Raw genomic sequence first — 25,504 nt, forward strand, 5'->3', positions numbered from 1 at the left:
GAAACTTAATTATTCTTATTCTGTAGTAATTACTGGACTATAATTGCTGCTATGCTGAGTTGTGTATTAATGTTTGTAGTGTTCAGTTTTATTAGCGGGAACTCTTCCAAGCTGGCTAACAAAAGTCTTTCTGAGCCTTAGGCAACCATGCACTGTATCTTAAGCACATCATTCAGCTGTTGATAGTGTAGGTGATGGGTGAGATACTTGTGAGGCTGGACCCACCCACCGTTCCTTGACGTAAATGGTCGTTTGTTCACCGAAACGGTGAGCCTTTCCCCTCTGCCATTCAGTCAGATATCCTTCCTCCTGCCCCTTCCCTGTTCTCCCACCCCGCCTTGATTGATTCATGAAAGAAAAAAAAATACCTCGGAAATGTTGGGATGGATCAAGGTAGACAGAAGCACTTAGATATGTCAGCTATTGTATTTTCCACACAATATGGAGCCTGCATTTATTTATGTGTATGTGTTTTATATTATGTAATGGAATTTGGAGTACGTTACCTGACTATGAATAGCAAGTCCCCGAGATAAATACCACTAACCTCCATTTTCCAGGCCTGTCACTATGTGGTTCATGGTTCCATAAACAGTAACTGTTAAAATATGTGCTCCTTGCTTTATTGAATGAATTCAGTAGAATCAAAGGACAGAGAAGTCTCACATTTAAAAATTCCTAACCTTAGAAAGTATATAATGAGAGCAATGTAAGGGGAAAGGCCTTGGGTAATCACACAGCAACTAGGAATGAAACAAAATATTGAGGGGTGTAGAAGAAAGGACGAAGGAAGGACTTTTAGCTTTAAAGGTTATAGTCAAGTGAGCGGCAGAAACACATACAGTATCCAGGCCCGCAGCCTCCACAGACTGTGTTCAGGGGCTCGGGACCAGCACCTGCTGGGACCTGGGATCTGGGAGAGCTGCCCATGAAACGCACCTTTGCTGTGTTGTTCTCTGGGCTCCATAAGGCAAGCAGGTGTCATAAGAGGAGTTGGACAAAAGCAAAGGCTGGACAGACTGACTGACAAGTCAGCTTCTGTATGTGATCATTAAAAAGCATTCGTGATGTACGATTTTGACCTGAGTGGTCAGCTCCTGACGACTGATTAACCCTTGGTCTTAGTTGTCAAAAGGAACTTCTGGGATTTCAGAAGTCAGGCAGCTGGTTTTAATATTCATCAGAACTGAGAAACCCCCTACTATGGCTTCTCACACCCGGCTTCTCATGTTGGGCGATGGCACGCATGAGCCACTCTGCCCCGCTTCTTTTTTGTCGACAGTAAACTCCGTTAGTTTGCATCGATAAATGCATTAAGGAGCGAGAATCCATTTGTCTCCTCTGCATCTTTGTCTGTCGGAAGCTTGTGTTTACTGGACTGTCTGTCATCCGTGTGTTACGTGCGCCTGTGCCTGACTCTATACTGTCTGATGTCTGTCTCTGTCTGTCTCCAACAAAAGACTGTGCCCTGTTTGTATTGAATAGCCCAGAAAGCACGGCATGGGAAGGGAGTGAGGAATTCTTTACAGAAATCCATAACAGAGTTTTTACAAGGAAAGACTTTTTTTTTTTTGAGCCCAGCTGACCCTGAAGCACCCAGAAAAGCAACACAGGGGAACATACCCATCAAGTCGTATCTGTGTGTTGCTTTCAACATTTATGGCAAATCTTTGTTGTGTAAGGTCGCTCCCAAGCTGCTGGCTGCTTTCAGCCGATGAGCACAACACATACACAAGTGCGTTAACCCAGGTCAGGAATGCATAAGATTTTTCATTAACCTGGTATGAGCTTAGATTATAGAAGCATAGAAGTATAGTATGACAAGTGAGGTTGGCTTCTGTGTTCTCTTAAAGGCGGGTTAAACTTGAAAGTATACATTAGGACAGCAAGGTAAGCCTTGGCGATCTCAGAGCCTATTATTAACTTTGCTGTGAGGTCTCCCAAAATGTCAGTGTCTTGAAGGTTGGGGTATTTTCATAAAATCACAGCACTACAGTATCTACTGATCTGTCTATCTTCTGTCCATCATCCGTCATCTGTCCGTCTGTCATATGCGTTTGTATGTATCACTTTCCCCATGAGCCAGGAGTTTGGGAGCAGGTTGAGTGAGATCGACATTAAGGTGTCACTAGGGCCTGCAGAGTGACTGTGCTTGGGGGGAATCTGCTTCCAGTGTGACTCAGTGTGACTCATGAATTGACCAGGAGCAGGGACCCCCGAGATCCTTTCCTTTGAGCTTCCCCAAACACTGTTTGAAGAGTTTTCATGACACCGTGGCTGGCCTCTTCCAGAATGAGTGACCACCCAGAACAAGCAGGGGGAAGGTTATGGAACCTTTAAGAGGTGTGGCCTTGGTCACCCCATCCTTCGCTGGGGACCCTGTCTAACTACTGGAGGTGGTCTCTTCAGGTTCCGTCTCCCCACAGTCAATTCCTGACCCCCTAAAAGGATGCTCCCCACACTGCTTTTGTAACAGCTTGGTGTCACCTCAGCTATGTTCTGTTGTTATAGTGCCCTCACTCCTGGGGGTTAGACTGAACTCCTCTTTGAAGGTTGATTTACCGATTTGTGGACGTGTTTCAGTAACACAACAGTTGTGTGTTTTTGGTTGGTTGGTCGGTTTGGTTTCGAGACAGGATTTCACACTGTAGTTCTGACCTTGAACCACAGGGCTCCTCTCAGTGTCAGGGTTGTTGGGGTCACAGGCACGTGCCACCATGCCTGGCTAATTTTGCTAAGTGTTTGTGCTGTAGCTTCTCATCAAGAGAGATTGGGTTGTAATAGCCTTCCATGCTGTTACTGGAGGAGTCAGTGAGTAGGTCAGTGATACCTTGATAACTTTACAGATCTGTTTAGAGGGACAGGGTCATGCCCCTTCCCTACAGTGCTCTTTACAGATCAATTTAGATGACACAGAGCTGTGCACCATACCCCCAGTGATCTTTACAGTGATCTGACAGTTGCTTTGCTCCAGTAGAAAGCACAGCCTGCAGATCAGCCTGCATGGTGCAGTACCACACCCTGACTGTGATTTGGAAGATGAGAAGAGAGAACTGTTTCTCTGGAGGGTGCTGTCTGTGCCCTCAAGTGCTCATGGAGTGCCCTAATAACAGCAGACTCATGCTTCTGCCTAATAAGCAAACGGTCCCTGTAATCACTTTGTTACAATTCCAGCATAGTCTTGTAGAGCCTTTAGGGGGTGAGATTGGGGGTTCTGTGATGTTTGGGGAGGTCTGCTGGGAGATGAGACAGGAAGCAATATGCCGCTTTGCTCGGGGCCAGGTGTTGTATTTAATCCTTGTGTTTCTTGGCTCTTGGGTCCACTGTGAACTCAGGTTGAGGAAGGGTACTATTTCTTGGCTTATGCGGCTGGTTAGTTCTAGAGCTTGAATTTTGACTTCCTCTGTTTGCAAAGCCTTTATTTTCCCTGCCTCATACACGGAATAGATTTTCAGGTTTTGAATGTATTCGGAGGTATTGAATATGATTTTCCGTTAACTTCACGTGCTGTCAAACTTTAATTTCTACTGTTTTGCAGCGGGCGGGGAGAAACTGAGGATATTTCGTGTTTTGTAGGGAGAGGTGGTGAGGAGGTGCAGTAGTTAGGAAGAGAAAGGGATGGTGCCGTGTCCAGTGTTCGGGGGTCGTGAGCTATGCCGTGAACACGTTGGATCCTTCGCTTTGCTGAGTTGAAAGTCAGTGATGACAGCTTTGTGTGGGGGGAAGGGACTGTGACGTGGCATCTCTGGGCACAGTCACTTAGATTTACAGATCACATCTAGAACACTGTTTTTTTGTACTACAGGTTTTTTGGGACATGTCAGCTTATCTATTATTTCCAGTCAGAAATCCATTAGGTGTACCAAGCCCAGAGGGGAAATCTGCAGCATGCATCTGAGTAGCAAAGTGATTATATTACATTAGGCATTTCTGATATCCATTAATAATTTTGAGTGGAGGAAATATGCCAGTGGCTTGTCACATAAAATAAACTGTGACCATAGGGTCATTCTTATTATAGGATTAATTTCTTGGGATAAATATTTTTTGCTGTTTTTGTTTTATGATCTGTTTTTGTAGGTGATTTGTATGTTGGAGTTATATAGATAAAATATAGATATAATTCCCAACAGAGATCCACAATAAGAGTAGGTTAAAAAGATCGTTTCAGCTTCCATTTATATAGCCGACCAGAGATGAGGAGGGCAGGCTGGCTCATAGCCCACACTGTGACCACATAGGTTTAGTCTAGCATCATCAAGACAGGAATATGGCAGCATCCAGGCAGGCATGGTCCAGAAGGGGTTGAGAGGTCTACATCTTCATCTGAAGGCTTGGAGCAGAAGACTGGCTTCCAGGCAGCTAGGACTAGGATATTAAAGCTCACACCGACAGTGACACACCTACTCCAACAAGGCCACACCTTAAAATAGTGCCACTCCCTGGGCCAAGCGTATGCAAACCATAACAGCTTACATCACTGTTCCCAGTAGAATAGAGAGCTGGTGACATCATACCTCTTCCATGCTCGGATCAGGGAGGCTATGTATCTCTGTGTCGTCGTTGGGACCTGTGCCTGAGGTCCCAACGGCTGCTGTTCATTGTACAGGGAAGTCAATCCACACAGAGAGAAGCCTGGGAGTGCTCTGCTGGCTTCTCCCACTGTCCCTGTTGCTATGTGAGCCAAGATGCCTCCAGATGATTTTAGCTCTTAACTGCTAAGCCTTACCCATTGGGGATCTGACACCATGAGACAAGCTGGCCCCACTATGCCTTTTGTTTTTTGAGTTTTTGACATATAGAATTTGCATGCATAATAAAATGGTTGCTTTCTGCTGTTAGTTCTGGGGTGTTTTGTTACACAATGGTAGTCACTGGGGGAGATTCAGCACCCCCCAGCCCCCAAAGCCTCCCAGTCCCCCCAGAAGCTGCCAAGGGTGAGCTTCCTTGTCTTTCCTTTGCTAGAGTGTTGCCATTTGTCCCGGGGCAGAGTGTGCTTTTCATTCCTGCCCATGCAAGTCAGCATTGCTGTCCTCAGGACTGTGGTGAAAGTGAGCGACCAGCTGTGCCGCATTGCTGCTAGAGAGAGCTGGTTTTATTATTTGTTCGTTCATTCATTCATTCATTCATTCATTCATTCATTATTCATTTATTTTTGCTAACCTCTACCACACTACATATTGAACTTTAAGCAAAAACCAATAAATAAATAAATAAATAAATAAATAAATAAATAAATAAATAAATAAGAACGAAACAAAAGCAACACCCCAAGACCAGGAATTGTATGTAGGTAAAAGAAAGTGATTTCTACTTATCTACCTATGTTCACGCAAGACCCCCTTTCCTAGTTATTATGAACTCCAGGGCTGGTAAAAGCACTTACTCTTTGCTGCTACAGATCTACTGCTATGTACGTGCACCGTGCGGAGCCCCAGTAGTCAGGGTTCTTCCTGGGCAGTAGCAGTTCTGTTTCTGGTACGTGCACAGTAGGGCCATCTGTTCCAGTTTCTAGGTGGTCCTAAGTTGTCCTGGTGGAGGATCCGCTTTTCTAAAAGTCCACACGGGTTGGAGCCCAGAAGTAATTTCACGCCTCACTTTAGAACGGGGATATCGCCTTCCTGGAAGAGCCGGAGTCTGCTGTCCTGCATGATGTGAGCCACACTGTAGATTCCATTACTGTAGAGCTTTGGCGTCTTGATAAAAGGCGGTGACTCTAGCCTTTGCGTATCACCAGCTTTTCTTCTGTTTACTGAAAGACTTAATTGACAGACTTTGAAACGTAATGTTCCCTTTGGCTTTTCTAGAGAAGTTCCAACCTCTGATGAGTAGAGAAAATGTACTGAAGTCGAATCTTTGAAAAGGAGAGTATGATACGGACTGATGTCTTTGTGGTTCTAGGACTCTTGGCTGGAAATCGTGGTTCCTCTTGGTGGCCTCCTCTTTCTCCAGGTATCTGGGGGAGGAGTGTGACTTCCGTGGTACTTCTGCCTCCCATGGTTTTTGTTGCACCTTGCCTTTCAGTAGCAGCCTTGGGTGGTAGTAGCTTTTACCTCACTCCTGCCTGGATGCCTGGCTCCATGTGGCTCACTCGTCTTCCGGACAGTGCACAGCGAGCTCGGAACAGGTATGGGCTGGGTATTAGGTTTTCCCTGCCTGAGAATCTGAATACTCCGTCCCCATTTGCTGACCATGTTTGCAAGATCGTGGAAGCTTTGGGGATCAGGCTTGCCTTGACAAAGAAGGTTGTTGAGGTTGTCCTTCCGTGCTACTTCCTGTCCTGTCTGTGAGGGCAGGAGCTACCTCAAGTTCCCAACTCCACAGGGAGGAACCCTCCTGCCTCCGTGCCTTACCCATTATGATGGACTACAACTGAAATGGGTGGCCAGCATGAGTCCTTCTCTTGGGTTGCCTCCTGTCCAGAGTGCAGTCACAGCCATAAGAAAATTAACCATCTCAGACCTATCCTGCAAGTCACTTTACCTTAGCTCTGCTGGGAGGCCACCTGCTCGGGGGCAACTGCTCGCTCTGGAACTCTTTTCCTGTGGTGATGACACATCTGGCAGATGCCTCAGCCAGACTCATCAGGAGCTCCGTGTTTAGTCTCTAGCAGGCAGGACTGAGTATCTGGCTGTTTTCCCAGGGTGCCAAGTAGGAAACAGAGTTAAGTGCCCTCTTCTGCCTTTAACTCAGCATGCCTCAGTCTGTCCTTTCAGGGACAGTGCCTAGAACTTCTTCTTTTTCCGGGTCGTTTGCTTCTTCTCTTTGAGCACGACGGCTCTTCTGTCAGAGCAGGAAAGGACATGTTTTCAGACCTGGATGAGGGGCTCATGGGGCCTCTTTAATAGGACAGTTCGGGGAGGCAGCAGTGAAGCATTTTGGGAAATTCTCTTACAGCAGAGCTGTGCAGTCTTGCCGAGTGACTCCGTTTTGGAGCCATAAATAACGACTACCATCTTCCATGGTGACATTTCCATGGTTTCCTTTTTGTGTGGATACATAGTTACACTGAACATGAAAGGCAGTGTGTGAACCCAGTTCGGAATATCATTGCGTGAGCTTGAAGGTCAGCCAAAGTATTTACCCTTTTAGCTTTAATCTGTGCAGTCCGCTTCTCTGGTGGAATTTAGCAAGAGAAGGACCAGGCGATCTGCAGACCTGTGTTCAAGCTCACTGCCTACCAGGTGATGGATGAATCGTTCTCAGTTACAAGTACCCAGTTCTCCTCCTCTTTGAAGATCAAAAGATCACGGGATCCGAACCTTGGGTGGTTCGGGTGGTTCTGGGATGTCCTATAATTTGCCAGTGCTAACTTCTCACCTCCTGCCGTGCTACCCCCCCCCCCCCCGTTTATGTGTGACGTCACTGTCCCCTCTTTGTTGAATGTGCCTTTCCGTCCACGGGCCCATTCACCTGTCATGCGTTTCAGGCTCCTCTCGGATCCCTCACACACACCTTTAAAAGTCCCTCCTCGGCCTCTGTCCCATGCTTTGCTTTATTCCCCTGTTAGATGTGAAGAGGCATTGTATAGTACCTCTGTGACCTAACAAAATAGAAAGGGCGGCTCAACCGTTTTATTTTACCTCAGTCTTTCTGTCTTAGTTTTTTCCGGTTCTGGAAAGTACTCGTCCTCTGAGTAACTCACAGATAGAGCCGTAATTATTCAAGGCTTAGGAAGTAAAGATCTTAAGTTTTCATTTAAATGCTTTATCCATAGCTAGTTTTAGACAGAATCCTTATATTTGGAAATTTTATCTTAGAACCATGACATCATTTCTTTGCTCACCCGCACATATCCCTGGTTCATTGGATCTTTTAAACTTGAGTTTTTCTGAATTCAAATCTAGCAGATGCTCTTTTTTATAGAGGCAGTCATAGCTTTTGAACCTTTGGGGGCTGTATATTTTAGTATTGTAGCCATCTCAGAGTATATATATTTATATATATATAATTTATAGATTTTCATTTGAGAAAAAGCAGTAATAGTAAGTGGACATGGTCTATATTCAGATCAATTACTTTTGGTAGGTGCCATACAAAATAAGTTAGGGAGAGTTTTAGAAGAGTCTGTTTTACTGACCCCATCTACAGAAACAAGGCTGTGCAGGAAATTGTAACTGGGTTGGATAGAAACCTTCAATGCCCGTGGGATCAGCATGTTGTGACACGTGTTTTAAATGGTTAGTGTTGATGGATAGGCTGCATGTTTCTTCCGTTGGATACCTTTATTTTTTAAGAGCTTCATTTTATTTGTCAGTGTTTCGGGCACAGATCGGGGAGTGGTGCCAGTCACCACCGAATGCATAGTTTCTGTCTCAGTCCCAGTGCTAGGGCAAGCAGGGTCCCCTTTCTGTTGGAGTGAGCCGCTTCCTCAGCAGCGACCGAGTGAGTCAGGACATGCTTTTTCTCTATTAGGAGCAGTTACGATATTCTTTTACATTTCAAATGATATCCCCCTTCCCAGTTATCGCTCCACAACCCCTCATCCCATACCCCGTCTCCCCCCTCCCCTCTGCCTCTATAAAGGTGCTCCTCCACTCACCCACCCATTCCCACCTCACTGCTCTAACATCCCCCTACTCCGGGGCATCAATCTTTCACAGGACCAATGGCCTCCCCTCCCATTGATGCCCAACAATGTCATCTTCGGCTGCACATGCGACTGGAGCCATGGGTCCCTCCATGTGTACCCTTTGGTTGGTGGTCTAGTCTCTGGGAGCTCTCGGTGTCCGGTTAGTTGATACTGTTGTTCTTCCTATGGAGTTGAAGTCCCTCTCTGCTTGTCTTCATGTGATCGGTAGAGTACTCTGAGGTAGCTGAAGGTGGTTCTGATGATGGCATTACCTAGGTTAGATGAATGTACTCAACTCCATCAGATTGTATTGGGGGGAATACGGCCATATGCTAAGCTTTCTCTGAGGCATTCATTATTTCTTCTCAAATCTTCTGTACACGTGCTACACAGTCAGCAAATTATGGCTTCTCCTCCCTCCTATTGGACTGAGCAAGACGTGTGATTTATTCTCTAGACAGCCAGTACTTAGCACTTAGTTCTTAGAATGTCTGCTGGATCAGTGGGGTGCAGCCTTCTTAAAAAGATTGGCCTGGTTGAAAGACAGATGGTAAGGGGTTGGAGACATGGTTCCGTCAATACAGTAGCCCCTCAACACCCATATTATAAAGAAAAAAAAACCTGGCTAAGGTAAGCATGTGTGTGCAACTCCAGGGCTGGAGAGATAAAGGCAGGAAGACCCATGATAGCACAATTGATAAGTTCCTCATTCAGAGAGAGATCCTGTATCAGAAAAATAAGTTGGGAAAAAGACCAAAGAAAAATAACTAGCATTGACCTGTGGCTTACACACCCACACACACACGCTCACACACATACACACCCACATGCACACACATACACACACACACGCTCACACCAACACAAACATCTAAACCCATACATTCACAAACCTGTTTAATCCTTATGTGGACATAAACCCAAACTTCGTACAGTTTGCAGCCTGAGCCATTTTTAACTTACAGGTTCGTATATGAAAATACAGACTGAGCTTTTACGGGTTGGAAGCTTTGTGTAGGTGTCAGACATTGCCTGAATCTTAATGTGTAAGTTCACACTCCATTTTTCTTTGGAAGAGACTTGTGCTAATTAAATCAGGTCCCCAAGTCCCACCTCTCCCCTAAGGGGAACTTTTAATCACTGCTTTACTTAAAAAATTGTTTATTTTGCAAGTTTCATTTCAGTAGAGACTGTTGCACGCCCACTTTAACTGAGGTTATGGGGCCGCTTTGTGGCACCTTTGTTGCCTCTCAGAAAATGCTTTAGCCCTGCGTTTGAGACTTGAGCCCCTGCTGGCCTGGAAGGGAATTCACAGCCATTCCTGAGGCCCCAGCACTCAAACTGAAATTACCTGGGCCCCAAGATTCTCAGGGTAACATCAGCAGAGGACAGTAAAAGATATTTCAGATTAGTTCAGGAAACAACAAAACAAAAGCAATTCTTGTGTAACTTCTAAAGCATTCATTTGTCTTTGTGACTGACTGTAAATGGCTGGAGCATCCTCCTGTTTCCCTTTATCTCGATTATCTTGCATGTTTACTAGTAGCTAATGATAGTGGATGCATATTGAATGTGATCATGAAGTATGGTATTTAATGTCCATCTGAGCATTTTCTTACGTGCATCCTACCCTGAACTTTGATTATCTTTAGCCTTTGCCCCTGAGTTGCTAGTTTTGGGATCAAGAGATCAGGTAGGTTCTCAGGCTACTTTCCTTGTTTTGAATCCTGTGGCTTATCAGTTTTCTAACCTTGAGCAAATAAAGTAACTTTTCAGTGCCTCGGTTTCCCTCTCTCTAAAACATGTCTAAGTGCTTAGTGGATGGTAAGTACTATGACTGGTGAACACATGGGCATTATAAACAGCGAATTTCCTAACAAAACTTCCCCAAATGTGACTTTCCTTATACACGTGACCAGTCTGTCTTCTTGGCTCTCCTAACTCTTACTTTCATTGGACAACTCATTTATCAGTAATCTTTAGGGACTAGATGGTGACGTGTCCGTGCTCGCAGAGATAAGCAGGGTGGTCACAGAATTTGAGTCTGAGACCACTCCTCTGATACAAGTACCTAAGGTGTTTTGAAATGCCCGGAAAGGTATTGGAGCAGAGATGCCTATGTCTTTAAAAACTGCCTCTACTTTTCAAGAATTGCAAACAGACAAGTCAAGCCTGCTCTAGAACATTGCCGTGCAGACAGCTGACCTGAGGTCACACCTTCTAGAGGGTCGCCATAGAGGGAAGTCTCCTGACTCCTCAGAGCTCTGTTTTCCAGTCTCATAGGTTGGTGTGCTTTGATTAGGAGAATGAGTCCCTGGCCAGACATAGGAGAAGGTTTCTCTTCCTAAGAGGAAGTGAGCCCTGGGAAGAGGTCCTGTGGCACCTGACACCATCTTACTAGTCTGCCTTTCCCCTCAGTGTTCCTGAGTGGGTTCAGCAACGGGAGTTAATGGTGGGGCAGAGCTTTTCTGGGGGTTGGGTGAGCTGGAGTGTGGATTCTGTGGCAAGAGGGCACGCCTGTGATCCTGTAAGTAAGGCAGTCGTCTACCGGCTGCAGACTGCATTTAAATAAGAAATGTTGGGTGGGAGGCATCGTTAGGGAGCAAGCCCAGACCCATCAGTTTTTCCAGTGGTTCAGATAGCTGTCTTTGGTGTTCCCACCCTTGTATCCTTGCTGCTGACTCAATGTGTGGCTGACTCTGTTTTTACTGAAACAAAAAGCTCTATACATATGACTCATGGCTATAATCCCCATTGCCTCAACAAGTTTGTCGCAACCCGGGGACAGGGGGCCACAGTTTGACTTATTAGGAACTCCGTGTCGATGTGCTTCATGAAAAATGACAATTTGCTAGACGAATGGGAGGCCGCTAACTGAGGTATATTAGGATTTAATTCTTTTTTTTTTTTCGGAGCTGGGGACCGAACCCAGGGCCTTGCGCTTGGTAGGCAAGCGCTCTACCACTGAGCTAAATCCCCAACCCAGGATTTAATTCTGTTGGCTCTTCTGACATGCTTAGTACCAAGAAAGATGAAAAATGTTCTCGGAGAAATCTAGGGAATGTACGCTGTGCAGCGCTTCTGCTGTGCTGGAGGCGAGAGCTCTTGGTTCCCAGACGTTGATGTACTCATCCCGGAGCTGAGTGAAGACTTGTGTGGTCATCTATAGTGTGGGAGAGCACTGGTGCTCATGTTGTGCAGAGCTCCTGGGTTTTTACCCTTTTAGGTTAATTTGAATTTTAGACGCAACTGTTTTAGTTGCTAATATTAGTGTAATACAGATAAAGAATCTGTAAACATCCTCTGCCTTTAACATCACTGGGTTAGCAGAGAAACGGTGTGCTGCTAGCTAAACAATGTGACAATAATTAACTCTCTTTGTGTTTATTTGTTTATAGTCTGCAGGTAGGAGGTGGGCGTATGAAATTCTTCATCAATTATAAGCAGGGGAATTAACTAGCAAATTCCTCTTCAGAGCAGAACCTAAACCTCTGTGGTGGCTTCCGGTTCTCAGGAGCTAGAACTGTGCTGACAGGCAAGCATGCGTTCTGATCATCAATTAGGGAGAAACCAAACACAAAAGCGTTTGGAGAGAGAGGTTTAAGCCTCCATCCAGCATGAGCCTACCCAGCACATTCTCCAGTGCCCCGTTTCTGAATTCCTCACAAAAGCCAGCGAAACCATGCTGTAATTTTGGTATGCAGTAACTAAACTTCAAACAAGGAGCACCCCCAAGCAGGGGTGCCCCATGCTGAGAATGTTCTGAGTTACAGTTTCTCTTTTCAGAGGCCCTTCTACTGTTGGGTGTCCCTGCTTGGGCAGCCTTTCTCTGGGGACCTAGTTACCAGTTCTACTCCTGCTGCTTACTCCCATGTGTGGTCCCCCCTCCCCCCACCCCCTCTCCTCTTTTCAGCCATCATAGGCAGAAGCCCAGCACACTTGGGGTCCTGCTCTGCTGTAAACCTGCGTGGGCACTGTGGCTGGTCTTGGTTCTTTCCCTGTGTCTTCCGTGTTCTGAGTGTGACTGTTCGATGCATCAATGAATAAAGCGGCATGGTAGGCCTTCCTTGAGTATTATCAGCGATGATGCGTAAATATCTTTCTTGTAAAAGATTCTCTGAGTCTAGAGATACTCAGAACGAAATGTGAGCGAAGGCAGAGCGAGCATCTTCCTCTTCCTCTGTCCACTTTCTTCTGATGAAATTCTTTACCTGTGTTTATAGATCCATATATATATTTATTTCACTGGGTCACTTTTTCATGTCAATATGTGCAAATTTTCAAAACTAAAGTTTCACACCACTGAGCGAACTAGAACTCATTTACTCTGGCCTCCTACTGATTAACATTTAAACTGTTTCAGATATTTGGCCACAGTAAACACCTCAAGAACTAATCACACGGCATCCAAAAGTATTCTGTTACTAGTACTGGCAAGCGGAGTTATTGACTCAGAAAGTATATCCATTTAAATATGTGATATGCCCTGCCAAGTTATCCTCTTAAATGCTGTAATTTACTTACCTACATCATAGTAGGTAAGGACTATTCATTTATCTGCATTTGCTGTTACCATTCTCATAACTTTATGGCAGCCTAACGTTTGATTTTGTATGTTCGTGTGTTTCTTTCTTTTGGCAACTCTAGTCTGGCAATGTTGAGGTGTCTTTTCGTGACCAAATGTGCTTCTCCCTATTATTGAAATACATGTGTATGGCTATTTTAGAGTTTCCATTTGTATAACTCTTGTTTGGAAAGTCTATTTGACGGTTCAGAAAGTATGGGGGGCTTCCTTCTTAGAAGAGGGAACAAAAATTCTCACGGGAGGAAATCTGGAGATAAAGTTTGGAGCAGAGACTGAAGGAATGGCCATCCAGAGACTGCCCCACCTGGGGATCCAGCCCATATACATACAGCCACCAAACCCAGACAATATTGCTGATGCCAAGAAGTGCATGCTAACAGGAGCCTGATAGAGCTGTCTCCTGAGAGACTCTGCCAGAGCCTGATAAATACAGAGGTGAATGCTTGCAGCGAACCATTGAACTGAGAACGGGGTCCCCATTGGAGGAGTTAGAGAAAGGATTGAAGGAGCTGAAGGAGTTTGCAACTCCATAAGAGCAACAATGCCAACCAACCAGAGCGTCCAGGGACTAAACCACCATTCAAAGAGTACACACGAACAGACCCATGGGCAAGAATGGGAAGAGAAGCCCTTGGTCCTGTCAAGGCTGGGCCCCCTAGTATAGGGGAATGTCAGGGTTGGGAGACAGGAAGGGGTGGATAGGTGGGTGGGAGAACACCCTCATAGAAGCAGGGGGAGGGGGATGGGATAGGGGGTTTATGGACAGGAAACCAGGAAAGGGGATAACATTTGAAATGTTAATTTAAAAATACCCAATAAAAAATAAAAAGTATGGGGGTGGGCGGCTGATGATGGTGTTGGTTTGTGTAGAACAAATGTTCTCATTTACTAGAAGTGAAGCTCTGAAAATTGAGTTTCGTGTTTGTTTGTTTTCCCCTGACTTACAAGATTAGCGCTTCTGTTGTTTGACAAAGAAAAAGACCTTAGAATCAAACTTAAGATCTTCAGGTTGTGAACTATGGCAGTTTTGCCTGCCCCCCCCCCCCCTCCAGCCCTCTCCACCCTGCTCTTTCCTTCCTTCCCTCCCTCCCCTTTCTTCCCCTACCTTCTTTCCCCTCTGTTGTAAGATGCCCCTTGGCCTCCATCTTGTAACCGTAGGTATGCAGTGGGTGTTCATAGGCTCTGGTTCGTAAAACTCTCAAGTTTACGTATCACCCAGCTCAGAGACTGGCCTAGAAATTCAAGTGAACACCCCTATGGAGTGATACATGCAGAAGCATTGATAGTGTTCTGATGGTCATATTTCTCCCTGAAGAGTGTGTCTAGTGTTTAAAGGTGGGGTTTCCAGGTCACATGTATGTAGCACCGGTTGAGTTAAGTCAGCTGGTGTTGTGTTTTACTGTAAGGGTCCCCTGCCTGCAGTGTTAGAGGACAATATTCAATTGCTTCTGCTGTGATAATCTAATATCATCTATGTAGTCTCATTGCCCCCTCTCAAAAATTAAAAGAGGGGGGCTGGGGATTTAGCTCAGTGGTAGAGCGCTTACCTAGGAAGCGCAAGGCCCTGGGTTCGGTCCCCAGCTCCGAAAAAAAGAACCAAAAAAAAAAAAATTAAAAGAGGGTCGGGGAGGAAGAAGGTCGAGGATTCTCTTTAAAGACACTTCTGACAGCTCCCGTCCTGAGAGAAAGGGACAGTTTGTCTCGTTTTCAGTAGCTGTTGCCTTGTACCCTGGCTTGCGAATGTTTGTTTAAAAGGGGGTGTGGACTAGTTTCCACTGCCCGTAGGAGTGTCTAGTCAGTACTTTCCTTTCTGTGGAGAAAGTTAGCAGCACGCTGACACATCACACTTCGTAAGGGAGAGTCCAGGACCCTTCTGCAGCGGTTCCCTCAGAATGATGGGGCAGCTCGTGAGAAGTGGTCAGGACTGGAGCACACAGCTGGTGGGACTGATGTGCTGTATGGGTTAGTATGTCACCCCGAGCTCCCCGCGCAGATTCTGGAACTTAGATAGGAAAGTTGTACTACCTGCTTTGACTCGCCTGGTGAGAGCAACTGTGGGGGGTGCCTGGAGGAATGTGGTTAGAATCCGGACTACTTTTTGGCTCGCCTGAGAGAACTTTCCATAGGATAAGTCTGTGTGTAGCACTGAGGTTTTCTGTGTGCCGCACTGAGCAGCCCATTAAACTTTGATTTGCTGGGACCTGGAACAGCGGGCGTGGTAATAACTGCTCTTCGTGTGAGTTTTTTCCCCCCTTAAATTCTGTTGCTTGCACTCGGTGTTTTTCCAGCTACTTTGGGCTTCATGAGGTGACCGTAAATGTGTGCTTTTACTTAAAATTGATTGTAAATAAGATAATTTTGATCGAGGAATGCTGTAAAACTTGATTCAGAATAGTAACTGGGCAGCGGCAACAACCGGCTAATGCACGGGAGCGATGGCAGTCCCTTGGTTGTCATAGCAACAGTGCCTAAATATAAATCCCAGTGTTAAGAATCCCTGACTTAAATGAGGGAACGTCACCATGAGACTCGTAATTGGAAAATTAGGTGGTGTGATCTGGTGCACTCCCTTTTAAAATATCTCCCCTTTGAAATGGCGTGGAGTGGAGGTGGTAAAATCCCCGCTTTCCCAGGCTTAAGTTTTTCTCCACTGCAGGGTTCTTACTGAGAATCTTGGAGTTGTTGTCTCGGTCCTGCCGCAGGGACTCCCAGTGGAGGGTCTTCTTGCCATGTTATCATTAGAAGATGGCAGCATCTTCTAATGCATGACAGGTCACAGAGCAAGTTTCAGCCCTGCGCTCACATTGTGAATCAGAGTTTCCTGGGGTTCAGCAGCCCCCCAGTCTTCAGTGGCTCCCCTTCCTCTCTCAGGAGGTTTCGATTCCCTGAGTCCCATTTGTTAATTGTTGACCTCAGCGCCTGCACCGTCGACTTCTGTCCCCTGTCCCAATGTGTTCAAGGTCATTCCCTCCTTTCTCTTCTGTCAGGTTCAGTGTCTGCTTTTATACTGAAGTCTTTGGTCCACTTGGACTTGAGTTTGTGTAGGGCGTAAAGTATGGGTTTGTTTGCAATCCTCTACTTGCAGACATCCAGTTTGACCTGTGCCATTTGTGGAAGATACCGTCCTTTTCGCAGTGTGTATTTCTGGCTTCTCTATCAAAACTCAGGTGTCCGTGTGTGTGGATTTATGTCTAGCTCTTCAATTTGATTCCATGGATCAATGTGTCTGTTTTTATACCAGTACCATGCGCTTTTTGTTTGTTTGTTTTTTAATTTGCTATAGCTCTGTGGTACAACTTGAAATTAGGAATGGTGAGACATCCGGCGGGTTATTTTTTTAATTCAGGATTGTTTTAACTATTCTAGATGTTTGCTTTTCCATATGGAGTTAAAAATTGTCCCTTCAAATTCTATCAAAGAGCTGTGTTGGAATTTTGATGGGGATTGCGTTGACTCTGTTGATTGCTTTGCTTAGGATAGTTATTTACAGATGATATAACAATAGAAAGAAGTCGCCCTAAAAATTTCACTGGGGAACCCCTCCAGCTTATAAATACTTTCAGCAAAGTAGCTGGATACAAGATTAATTAGAAAAAAAAAACATCAGTAGCCCTCTTATATACAAATGACACACGGACTGATAAAGAAACCAGGAAACAGCACCTTTCACAATAGCCCCAAAGTGTAGAATATCTCAGAGTATCTCTAACCACTCGAACGAAAGACTTGTATGATAAAACTTAAGTCTTTGAAGAAAGAAACAGAAGAACGTATCAGAAGACAGATGCTAGTGGGTTGGTGGGATCAACATTGTAATATAACATAATAACATATCATCTGCAAATAACCACACTCTGACCCCTCCCTCCCCACTGTGTGTCCCTTTGATTTCTTCCGTTGCCATACTGCTCTAGCTAAAACTCCCAAGTACTCTAATGAGTAGATATGGAGAGTTGACAGCCAAGTCTTGTTCCTGGCTTTAGTAGAGTTGCTTTGGGTTTCTCTCCGTTTAATCTGATGTGAGACGACCTGTTTGGAGGCGGTACTGTGGTACGTGATGTAGCAGCTGGGCAGCAAGCCTAACACTGAGGAGAGACGAGGCTGAGAACGAGCCTGTAGTGCTTCCTCACAGATGGCTCAGAGTTGAGGAATTTAGTAAAACTGGATGTACAGGAGGATAGTCTCCGAACATATCCATTTTTGTTTAACTACAAGACCTGGAGCTTCCTGTGCATGGTCATACCAACCTTATTTTATGTTTTTCCTTTCCTTTTTGCAGATGAGCGGGACAAAGTTCAAAAGAAAACATTTACAAAATGGATAAATCAGCATCTCATGAAGGTGAGTTGCGCGCTCACGTGCTGGAGAGGCTTTGCACGCTCCAGTGCACTGGGCGGAGCGATGGATGCCACACACCGCTATGAATGTCAGCTGCACATACACCGAGGCACTCACATTGTACCTTGGTTGTCATAGCGGAGGGTATGTGACTTGTGGGTAATGATGGTGGAGGTGGGAAGGTAAGTACCCCTGACAAGTGTGTTTTGTGACATTAGTGCAAGCTCTTTTCATTGGTCTCAAAAAAAATTTCTCTCTCTCTCTCTCTCTCTCTCTCTCTCTCTCTCTCTCTCTCTCTCTCTCTCTTTCTCTCTTTCTCTCTCATACACTTGGACTCAGAAAAGTTGCCTTCTGGCACAAATTGTTTCTCTCAAGATTCCAGTTCTGCACTTGAACTTTTTATTTTTTTTTATTTATTTGTTTGGATAGCAGAGGCTTGGGTGAGAATGAAATTGGATATTAGAAAGAGGCTGGGACTGGTTTCATTGGTGCCCAAGGATTGTGTCTGTATTGCTCTGAGAAATAGCTATGACTCTTAGATAAATGCTGTTTGTGTGCTGTCACCTTGAAAAGTTGATAGACACTCTCCAGAAAAGTACATAGGCTTTTCTTTGTCATTCACTGAGTTGAATTCTACTGAGGCCCATATGATTTTACAACTAACTGTTGGTTACTTTTTCTACCTATTTTTTTTCCGTAAGGCCCTCTGTCTTAGTTAGGGTTTTACTCTTCTGAACAGACACCATGACCAAGGCAACTCTTATAAAGGACAACATTTAATTGGGGCCAGCTTACAGGTTCAGAGGTTCAGTCTGTTACCATCAAGACGGGAGCATGGCAGCATCCAGGCAGGCATGGTGCAGGAGGAGCTGAGAGTTCTACATCTTCATCTGAAGGCTGCTAGCAGAATATTGACTACCAGGAAGCTGGGTGTTAAAACTCAAATCCAGAGTGACTTCCTGGAAGCTGGGTATTAAAACTCCCAACAAGGCCACACCCACTTCAACAAGACCATACCCACTCCAATAAGACCACACCTACTCCAACAGGGTCGCAACTCCAAATAGTCCTACTCCCTGGCCCAAGCACATACAACCTCTGAAATCCCAATAGGGACCCCTTCTAGGTGTTAAATTATCATACAGTGCAGGGCAAAAACAATGTAAGATATGATTTTAGCCAGGTGGTGCTCACCATTAGCCCCACAGCTCATAGATCTCTGTAAATCCTAAGCCACTGCCATCTACATTGTGAGATCCAGGCCAGCTAAGACTACATAATGAGACAACATTTCAAACAAACAAACAAACAAACAAACAAACAAACAGATTTTAATGTCAGGATCATATCTGAATTATCTGAGTGATGTCCCAGTCTCTACCTCCTCTCCGTTACCCAGCAGTACCCTGTGCCCATCTCTGATATTCATGTACAGAGAGAGAGCATGTCACTTACTCTAGTTGAGAGTTGTTTGTGATAGGGAACCTGTTGTGTTGACACGAACTAGAAGCTGAGACTTGATATGTTTGCGAGGAAATGCAGGTTGATGAAGGGGGCCACGAGTCTTACCTGACATCTTCCAGGCTTTTGATTCATCCTGCATGTATCAGTCACTGGAACTCTTTCCACAGAATAGGGTAGTGATGAGCTGCAGTCAGGTGTATGGTATGGGGACTTTTGAGCTTAAGCTCCAAGAGGGTTTTCTGTCCTAGTTACTTTTCTATTGTTGTGATAGGACACTACGACCAAGGCAGCTTATAAAAGAAAGCATTTAATTTGGAGTTTAGGGTTTCAGTGTATGGCCATCATGGCAGGGGAGTTGGGGAAGGGGAGAGGGGGGAAGGGGGGAAAGAGAGAAAGAGAGAGAGAACAAACTACACTCAAAGCCCGCCCTCCAGTGATACACCTCCTCCCATAAGGCCACACCTCCTAATCCTTCCCAGATAATTCCACCAGCTTGGAACCAAATATTCAAACACATGAGCCTGTGACTGCCATTCTCACCCACAGTTTGCCCTCTCAGAGTGACTGCTGTGGAAGCAGCTTGTGCCCCTGTGTCCATTGCTGGCCTAACAGTCTCCATAGGTGTGGTGATCTGGGGATGGGTAAGGACATAGGGCATTGGCTTTCCCAAATGTTCTTGGACACACAGCTGTGGTTAAGGGTTCCATGTTGGTATTCAAGTCACACCAGAGAGAAGCACCAACAAAGACAACTGTCAAGGGAGCCAGAACACTAGCGTCAGACAGGTCATTTGCAGGAGCCGTGCCTGCCAGGCCTGCTGCACTGGGCCACTCATCTGATAGATCGTTCATAAGCTGGATGATTACATGTAACAGCATTTTGCTACACGCATCCAAATGGTGGTTATGTATTTTGTGGACTCATTCTCAAGTCCCGTCATTGTGTCTGGCTAGAATATTCTCTGTCTGATCACATTGTGTACCTTAAATCATTCACTCCTAGAGATAACCCTGTGACATGGCTTGGGCTTACGTTTCACGGGGTTAGATAGATCTCCTGGGTTCAGAATCCTCTCTGACCTGGAATAGCTCGTGGAATGTTTAATGCTCCACTCTTCTGTAGATAATAAAATGAAAACCCCAAAGACCGAAGGCTTAATTATGCTATTTGTAGTAACACACGGGAAAATAACTGTTTCACAGACAACACCCAGTAAGCCAGTGCCCACATAGCTGTTTCATGCCGTAAGAGCATACCGGTTTATTTTGTGCAGTCCATTTAGGGGTCAGGATTTTAAATTAACTCTTGGTTGGGGCATATAGTTCAATGGTTGAGCGCCTGTTGAGCATGTAAGACCTTGGGCTCAATCTCAAACACACAAACAAAACAAAGTGAAGTTAAAATTATCTCCTATTTAATGTAGAGTCACATTAGGGAGGTAGGAAGCTGGAATGTGGCCTTGGCTGACTCCCACCGCCAGCTACTTACATTCCTGCACGGTGGTTTAGGAGCAGCTCAGGCTGGGCTTCTCTCAGAGCACTGAGAACTGCGCACTGATGCTGCTGGAGCCAAACCACAGCCTTCAGGACAAGCCCCACCCCCAGCCCCCTGCCAGACTGTGGTTCTTGTCTAAAAGTCACTGCATTATCCTGAGGTAAGGACAAACAAATGTGCACAAACATTCTGGGCCATTACGTCCAGGCAGTTTGCCTCTAACCACTTGTCCGCTCCACCTAAGGGTTGATGAGAGAGGAATGGTGTGCTGGGTGGTGAACCTGTTTCTGTCACTGGAACGAAAATGCCGTTTTAGGTGGACGTGAGGTCATAATTCAGTTAGTGGGAACTATAACAGAAGAATACACATTTTTGGTGAGGAGAACAAAGTTAATGCTGAGAGAATAGTCCTGCGTTGATGCTCTTCTCTCTTGGCTAGAGATGTTGAATATATTCAGGGTGAAGCTGGAGTCTGGGAGGCCCTGCATCTTTCTTGCTTTCTTCAGTCCCTCGAATTCATGAAAAGCACACCATTTGAAGGATTATATAAAAATCAGACCATGGTATTTAAGTGTAAGGGGAGTCAGACGTTAAAATCAAGATGATAGAAATGATGTGGCCACAGGACACCAAGAAGGTAAATTGGTGTAGAGTGTCACCCAGTGCCCATACGATTGCATTCACGTGTGAAACTTTTTTTCCCCCTTAAAGTGAGTGATGGTGATTTAAAAAGCTAATGTTTTCTGGAAAAAGCAACTATCTTAGATCACTTTTCTATTGCTGTGAAGGGACACTGTGACCCAGGCAACTCCTAAGAGAAAGCATTTACTTAGGGCTGGCTTACAGTTTCAAAGGCTCAGTCCATTGTCATCACGGCAGGGAGCATGGCAGTGGACAGGCATAGTGCTGGAGAAGTAACTTAGGGCCGCATCCTCATCCATAGACAGAGAGGGAGACAGACAGAAGATAGACAGACAGGGCCTGGCATGGGATTTTAAAACCTTAAAGCCCACTCCCAGTGACAAACTTCCTCCAACAGGGCCACACCCACTTCAAGACCACACCTCCTAATCCTTCTAATCCTTCCAAATAGTTCCACTTGCTGATGACTAAGCATTCAAATGTATGAGCCTATAGGGGCCATTCTTATTCAAACCACCACAGTAATTTTCCTTAGCTTGATTTTTTTTTATATATATTTATCAAAACTAAAATTATTCTTGTTGAAAGTAACTAGGCAGTGAAAGGTGAGGCATACTTGCTGGGAAGCATCATCTCTTTGTGTGTGTGTGTGTCTCTCTCTTTCTCTCTCTCTCTCTCTCTCTCTCTCTCTCTCTCTCTCTCTCTCTCTCTCTCTGGCTTGGATTTTAGAGTTCTCACGCCCCACCGTGTGGATCACTATGCCCACTGCATGCTGCTGACTTTCCTGGCAAGAGCGTGTCTCTTTGAGCTACCGTCCTTTCAGATACTTTAAGGAACAGAATCTCTAAGCACATTTTTGTCTGCTGGTATCGATTACCTTGGGAATCGTGTGATGGGAACATTTATCCATGTTTTAGCATAATTTAAGCCTCAGCCATGTAACATGGTTGCTCCTGAAAACACCATGCCTTTATATAGCTGCAATACCTGGACAATTGTTTTAAAATACACTTTCTGGGATTCTAAGAATCATTTACAACATTCGTGGATGACCCTCCTGTCTGTCTTTTGTAAGCTGAGGTCATAAATAACTACTTATTATTACTGGTCCCGTTTGCTGCGCTGTCTAGATGCTCACGAAGCTCATAGGACAGTAATCTGAGAAAGGGCACCAAGGATTCAAGCACCATGTGGGTCCTCTCTGCCTGCAGTGTGTAGAAAGGTTGGGCACAGGAAGAAGGAAGCCTTTTATTCTCATGGCACTGTAACAGTTACCAGAGATGCAGCGGCTCCCTTTGCATGTGGACCTAACCCGGAAGTGCAGAGGTGTCTCAGAGGGTTGACCCGAGGGGGGCAGTATATCAGAAGACTCGAGCCTGCAGTGGTCCACGCAGTGTCTTTCTCTGTTTAGGATCTGTCTTACTCTAGTTACCAAGGAATTGATTCTTCAGCATCCATCCATTAAAGCAGGGACTCTCAGCTTTCCTAATGCTACAACCCTTTTTTAATACAGTTCCTCATGTTGCGGTGACCCTCCGCTGTAAAATTATTTTCACTGATACTTCATAACTGATTTTACCACAGTTATGAATTGTAATGTAAAGAGCTGATAGGCAGGATATCTGATGTATTACCTACAAGTGGGGTTGGACCCACAACTTGAAAGCCCTGAGTTTAAACTGTTTATTCTATAATATTGTATGCACGATGCAAATTATAATGACTGTATTCTAAATTTTAATTTCTTGGCTAAATTTTAATTTCTTTACTGGCTTATCTGGGGAAGAAAACCTACATTCCAGTGTCGGACCACTCCCTGTTTGTTAGTACATGACAAGTGACCCTACTTTTTCATCCCCGAGCCTGTCTCTGGAGAGCTCAATTCGCTCCCGTAAGAATGTCAGTGACTTTGTGGCTCCACTGAGGCTGGCAGGACATCTAAACCCTCAAGTCAAGGGAGAGTGCGAGCTTACAGAGACGTGGGGGAGGGGAACTGTCTGAATATGTTCTTGAACATCTCCATCAGGACGGGGATGTTTCTGAATTACTGACTTTATCAACGGCCAGTGAAAACAGCAGTGTTTTGATTCTTAAGACCTACACGTGAGATTATGTTCAACCCCTTTGCTTCCTACGTGCCAGGTGCCCCAGACTCACGGGGAAGTCTGTTAAAATAGACGAGGTCCCCAGCAGCTTCTGAGTCACCCGTTCTGGGATGGGGCCTGAAAACGAGTCCTTCTAAAAAGTTGCGGAGTATCCATTTCTGACTGAACGCCGAAGCCGTTGAGCTAGACCCATGCTTGCAGAAGTTCCCTTGGATACGTGGATCAATATGTGAACGACCACATGAATGTGGAACACTCAGGCGGGCATGTGGGCGTGCGTGCTTGCTCACAGGTGTGCAAGGGCCGGAGAGCCATGCTGAGCGGTTTATGCCTTTTCCTTAACATACTATCCCATCACGATTCTTCATTATGAAACATATTCAGAAACTGCACACATAAACACAGTTGGCACATCCAGTAAGGATTTTCATTGATAAGATATAGCTATTAGAATTATTTCTTTTTTTTAAAGATTTATTTATTTATTATATGTAAGTACACTGTCGCTGTCCTCAGACACACCAGAAGAGGGCATCAGATCCCATTACAGATGGTCGTGAGTCACCATGTGGTTCCTGGGACTTGAACTCAGGACATCTGGAAGGGAGGTCAGTGCTCTTAACCACCGAGCCACCTCTCTAGCCCTAGAATTATTTTGAATAACTGTATTTTATTGAATCCCAGCAGCGTAGGTATGCAGCTATCCGTGTGGTGCTTTAACCACATTATTATCAATTTATCAGTCATAGTTGCGTCTAGTGTGGGTCGGGCCCACATGCCAGGGACAGTTATATTGACGCCTTCCTGTATCCCACCCTCACAGAAGTCGCAGTGGACACCGTGGTTACTCTTACTGCTGTGTCACAGGTGGCAAACGGATACGCAGAGATCCCAGAATTTCCCAAGGTTTAACAGTAGTGACCAATAGGGAAGTGGGGAAAAATAGGGCTAAGAGGCTAAAGTCCAGAAGGGCTGAAGAGATGTCTTAGGAAAGAGTGAGAACTATAAGCAGGGTCCTTTGTTCTCTCTCCTATGCTAAATGCATCAGGATAGACTTGGAGTTGAGTGACCAAAGCTATAGAGAGGACAATGGGTGCCATTTGGACAACCTCTCCTTCTTGTTGTGGGAGCTGTGCTTAAACGAGGGAGGTTGAGGCTTTTGACACTTTCTTTTTTGGAGAACTGTTAGCCCAAAGTATTAAATTTAGAAACATGTCTTACAAGTCAGGTTTTTATGAATGTAATGAGAGGCCGCATCCTTACGATTTTCGGAGACATGTGGAAGAGAAGGATTCAGGTCAAAGACAAGGTTGGTTCTCTGGGAATCAGCTCTCTGGGAGTCAGCAGTCATGTGTGTATGTATGTTTCTGTGTTTTTCTTTTTTTTCTAAGATTCATTTACTTTCCGAGTGCTCTATCTGCATGTACACCTGTGTGCCACAAGGGGGCAGCAGACCCTATTGCAGACATTTGCGAGCCACCCTGTGTGTGGTTGCTGGGAATTGAACTCAGGACCTCTGGAAGAGCAGCCGGCGCTCTTGACCCGTGAGCCATCTCTCCAGCCCCAAATAAATTCTTATTATTTGGCAACTCTCTGATACTGAATAGATAAATCACGGGCTCTCTGCAGCCCTACGGCAGGTGGCAATCAGGTGTCTTTCAAAGACTGGAATGTCCCCTTACATACAGTCAAACAGAAACCTGTTTCCAGGCTCTTCCTAGTCAGACGTCACTGTATCACTGACTCTGGGAGGCCTCAGAAAGCATAACAAGAGCTGATGGAGGGACACATGTGACAAAGTAGAGGAAAGCTAGAAATCAGAGCAACCGAGGACGCTCTGGTCTGAAGGTGAGACACTGGTATCAATGGTAAGACAGACTTACTCAGCTGCTTGGAAGTTATTATCATCTGATCTGAATATAAAATGGACACATTATATCTTATGACAGAGGAAGATGACTCACTTAAAAGGGAAGCTTCAGAGGCTGGGAAAATTGATGCTGCTTTCTACACATGTTGACCCCTGTTGGCAACTGGCTGTTAAACCGATATTTGCTCTAAGAGTGCTTTGAAAGCTCGCCTATCTTGGCATTCTTGTTTGTAGCTTTTAAGAGAGAAACTTTTAATATGCGATGTCAAAATTCATTACAGGTTTTTCCACTTCCTGAATACGATGTCTTTCATATATGCACAGGAACTTTCATAAGTCGTTTTTAGAGGCCCCCGGTTTCCATTTCTTTCAATGAGCAAAATTAGTACTTGGCTTGCAGGCTTGCTCTCATACAATGCACATTTAATGGACAG

General features: G+C 45.1%; 1 protein-coding gene across 35 annotated transcripts in view; it reads left to right on the forward strand.

Moving 5' to 3' along the window:
* Dst (dystonin) overlaps positions 1–25,504 on the forward strand; it is a 394,204-nt gene that overhangs the window by 155,150 nt on the left and 213,550 nt on the right. For 32 of the 35 annotated variants that reach the window (XM_087565925.1, XM_087565930.1, XM_087565928.1 and 29 more), the window contains one exon: positions 17,437–17,498. In XM_087565925.1, coding sequence (XP_087422051.1) covers positions 17,437–17,498 — 62 coding nt within the window. Of the gene's footprint in view, positions 1–14,962; positions 15,120–17,436; positions 17,499–25,504 lie in introns of those variants that run through there. The other 3 variants (XM_087565947.1, XM_087565959.1, XM_087565944.1) reach the window with 2 other exon arrangements.

Source organism: Rattus norvegicus, chromosome 9 (assembly GCF_021556685.1).
Source record: "Rattus norvegicus strain SHRSP/BbbUtx chromosome 9, alternate assembly SHRSP_T2T, whole genome shotgun sequence".
Lineage (NCBI taxonomy): Eukaryota > Metazoa > Chordata > Mammalia > Rodentia > Muridae > Rattus > Rattus norvegicus.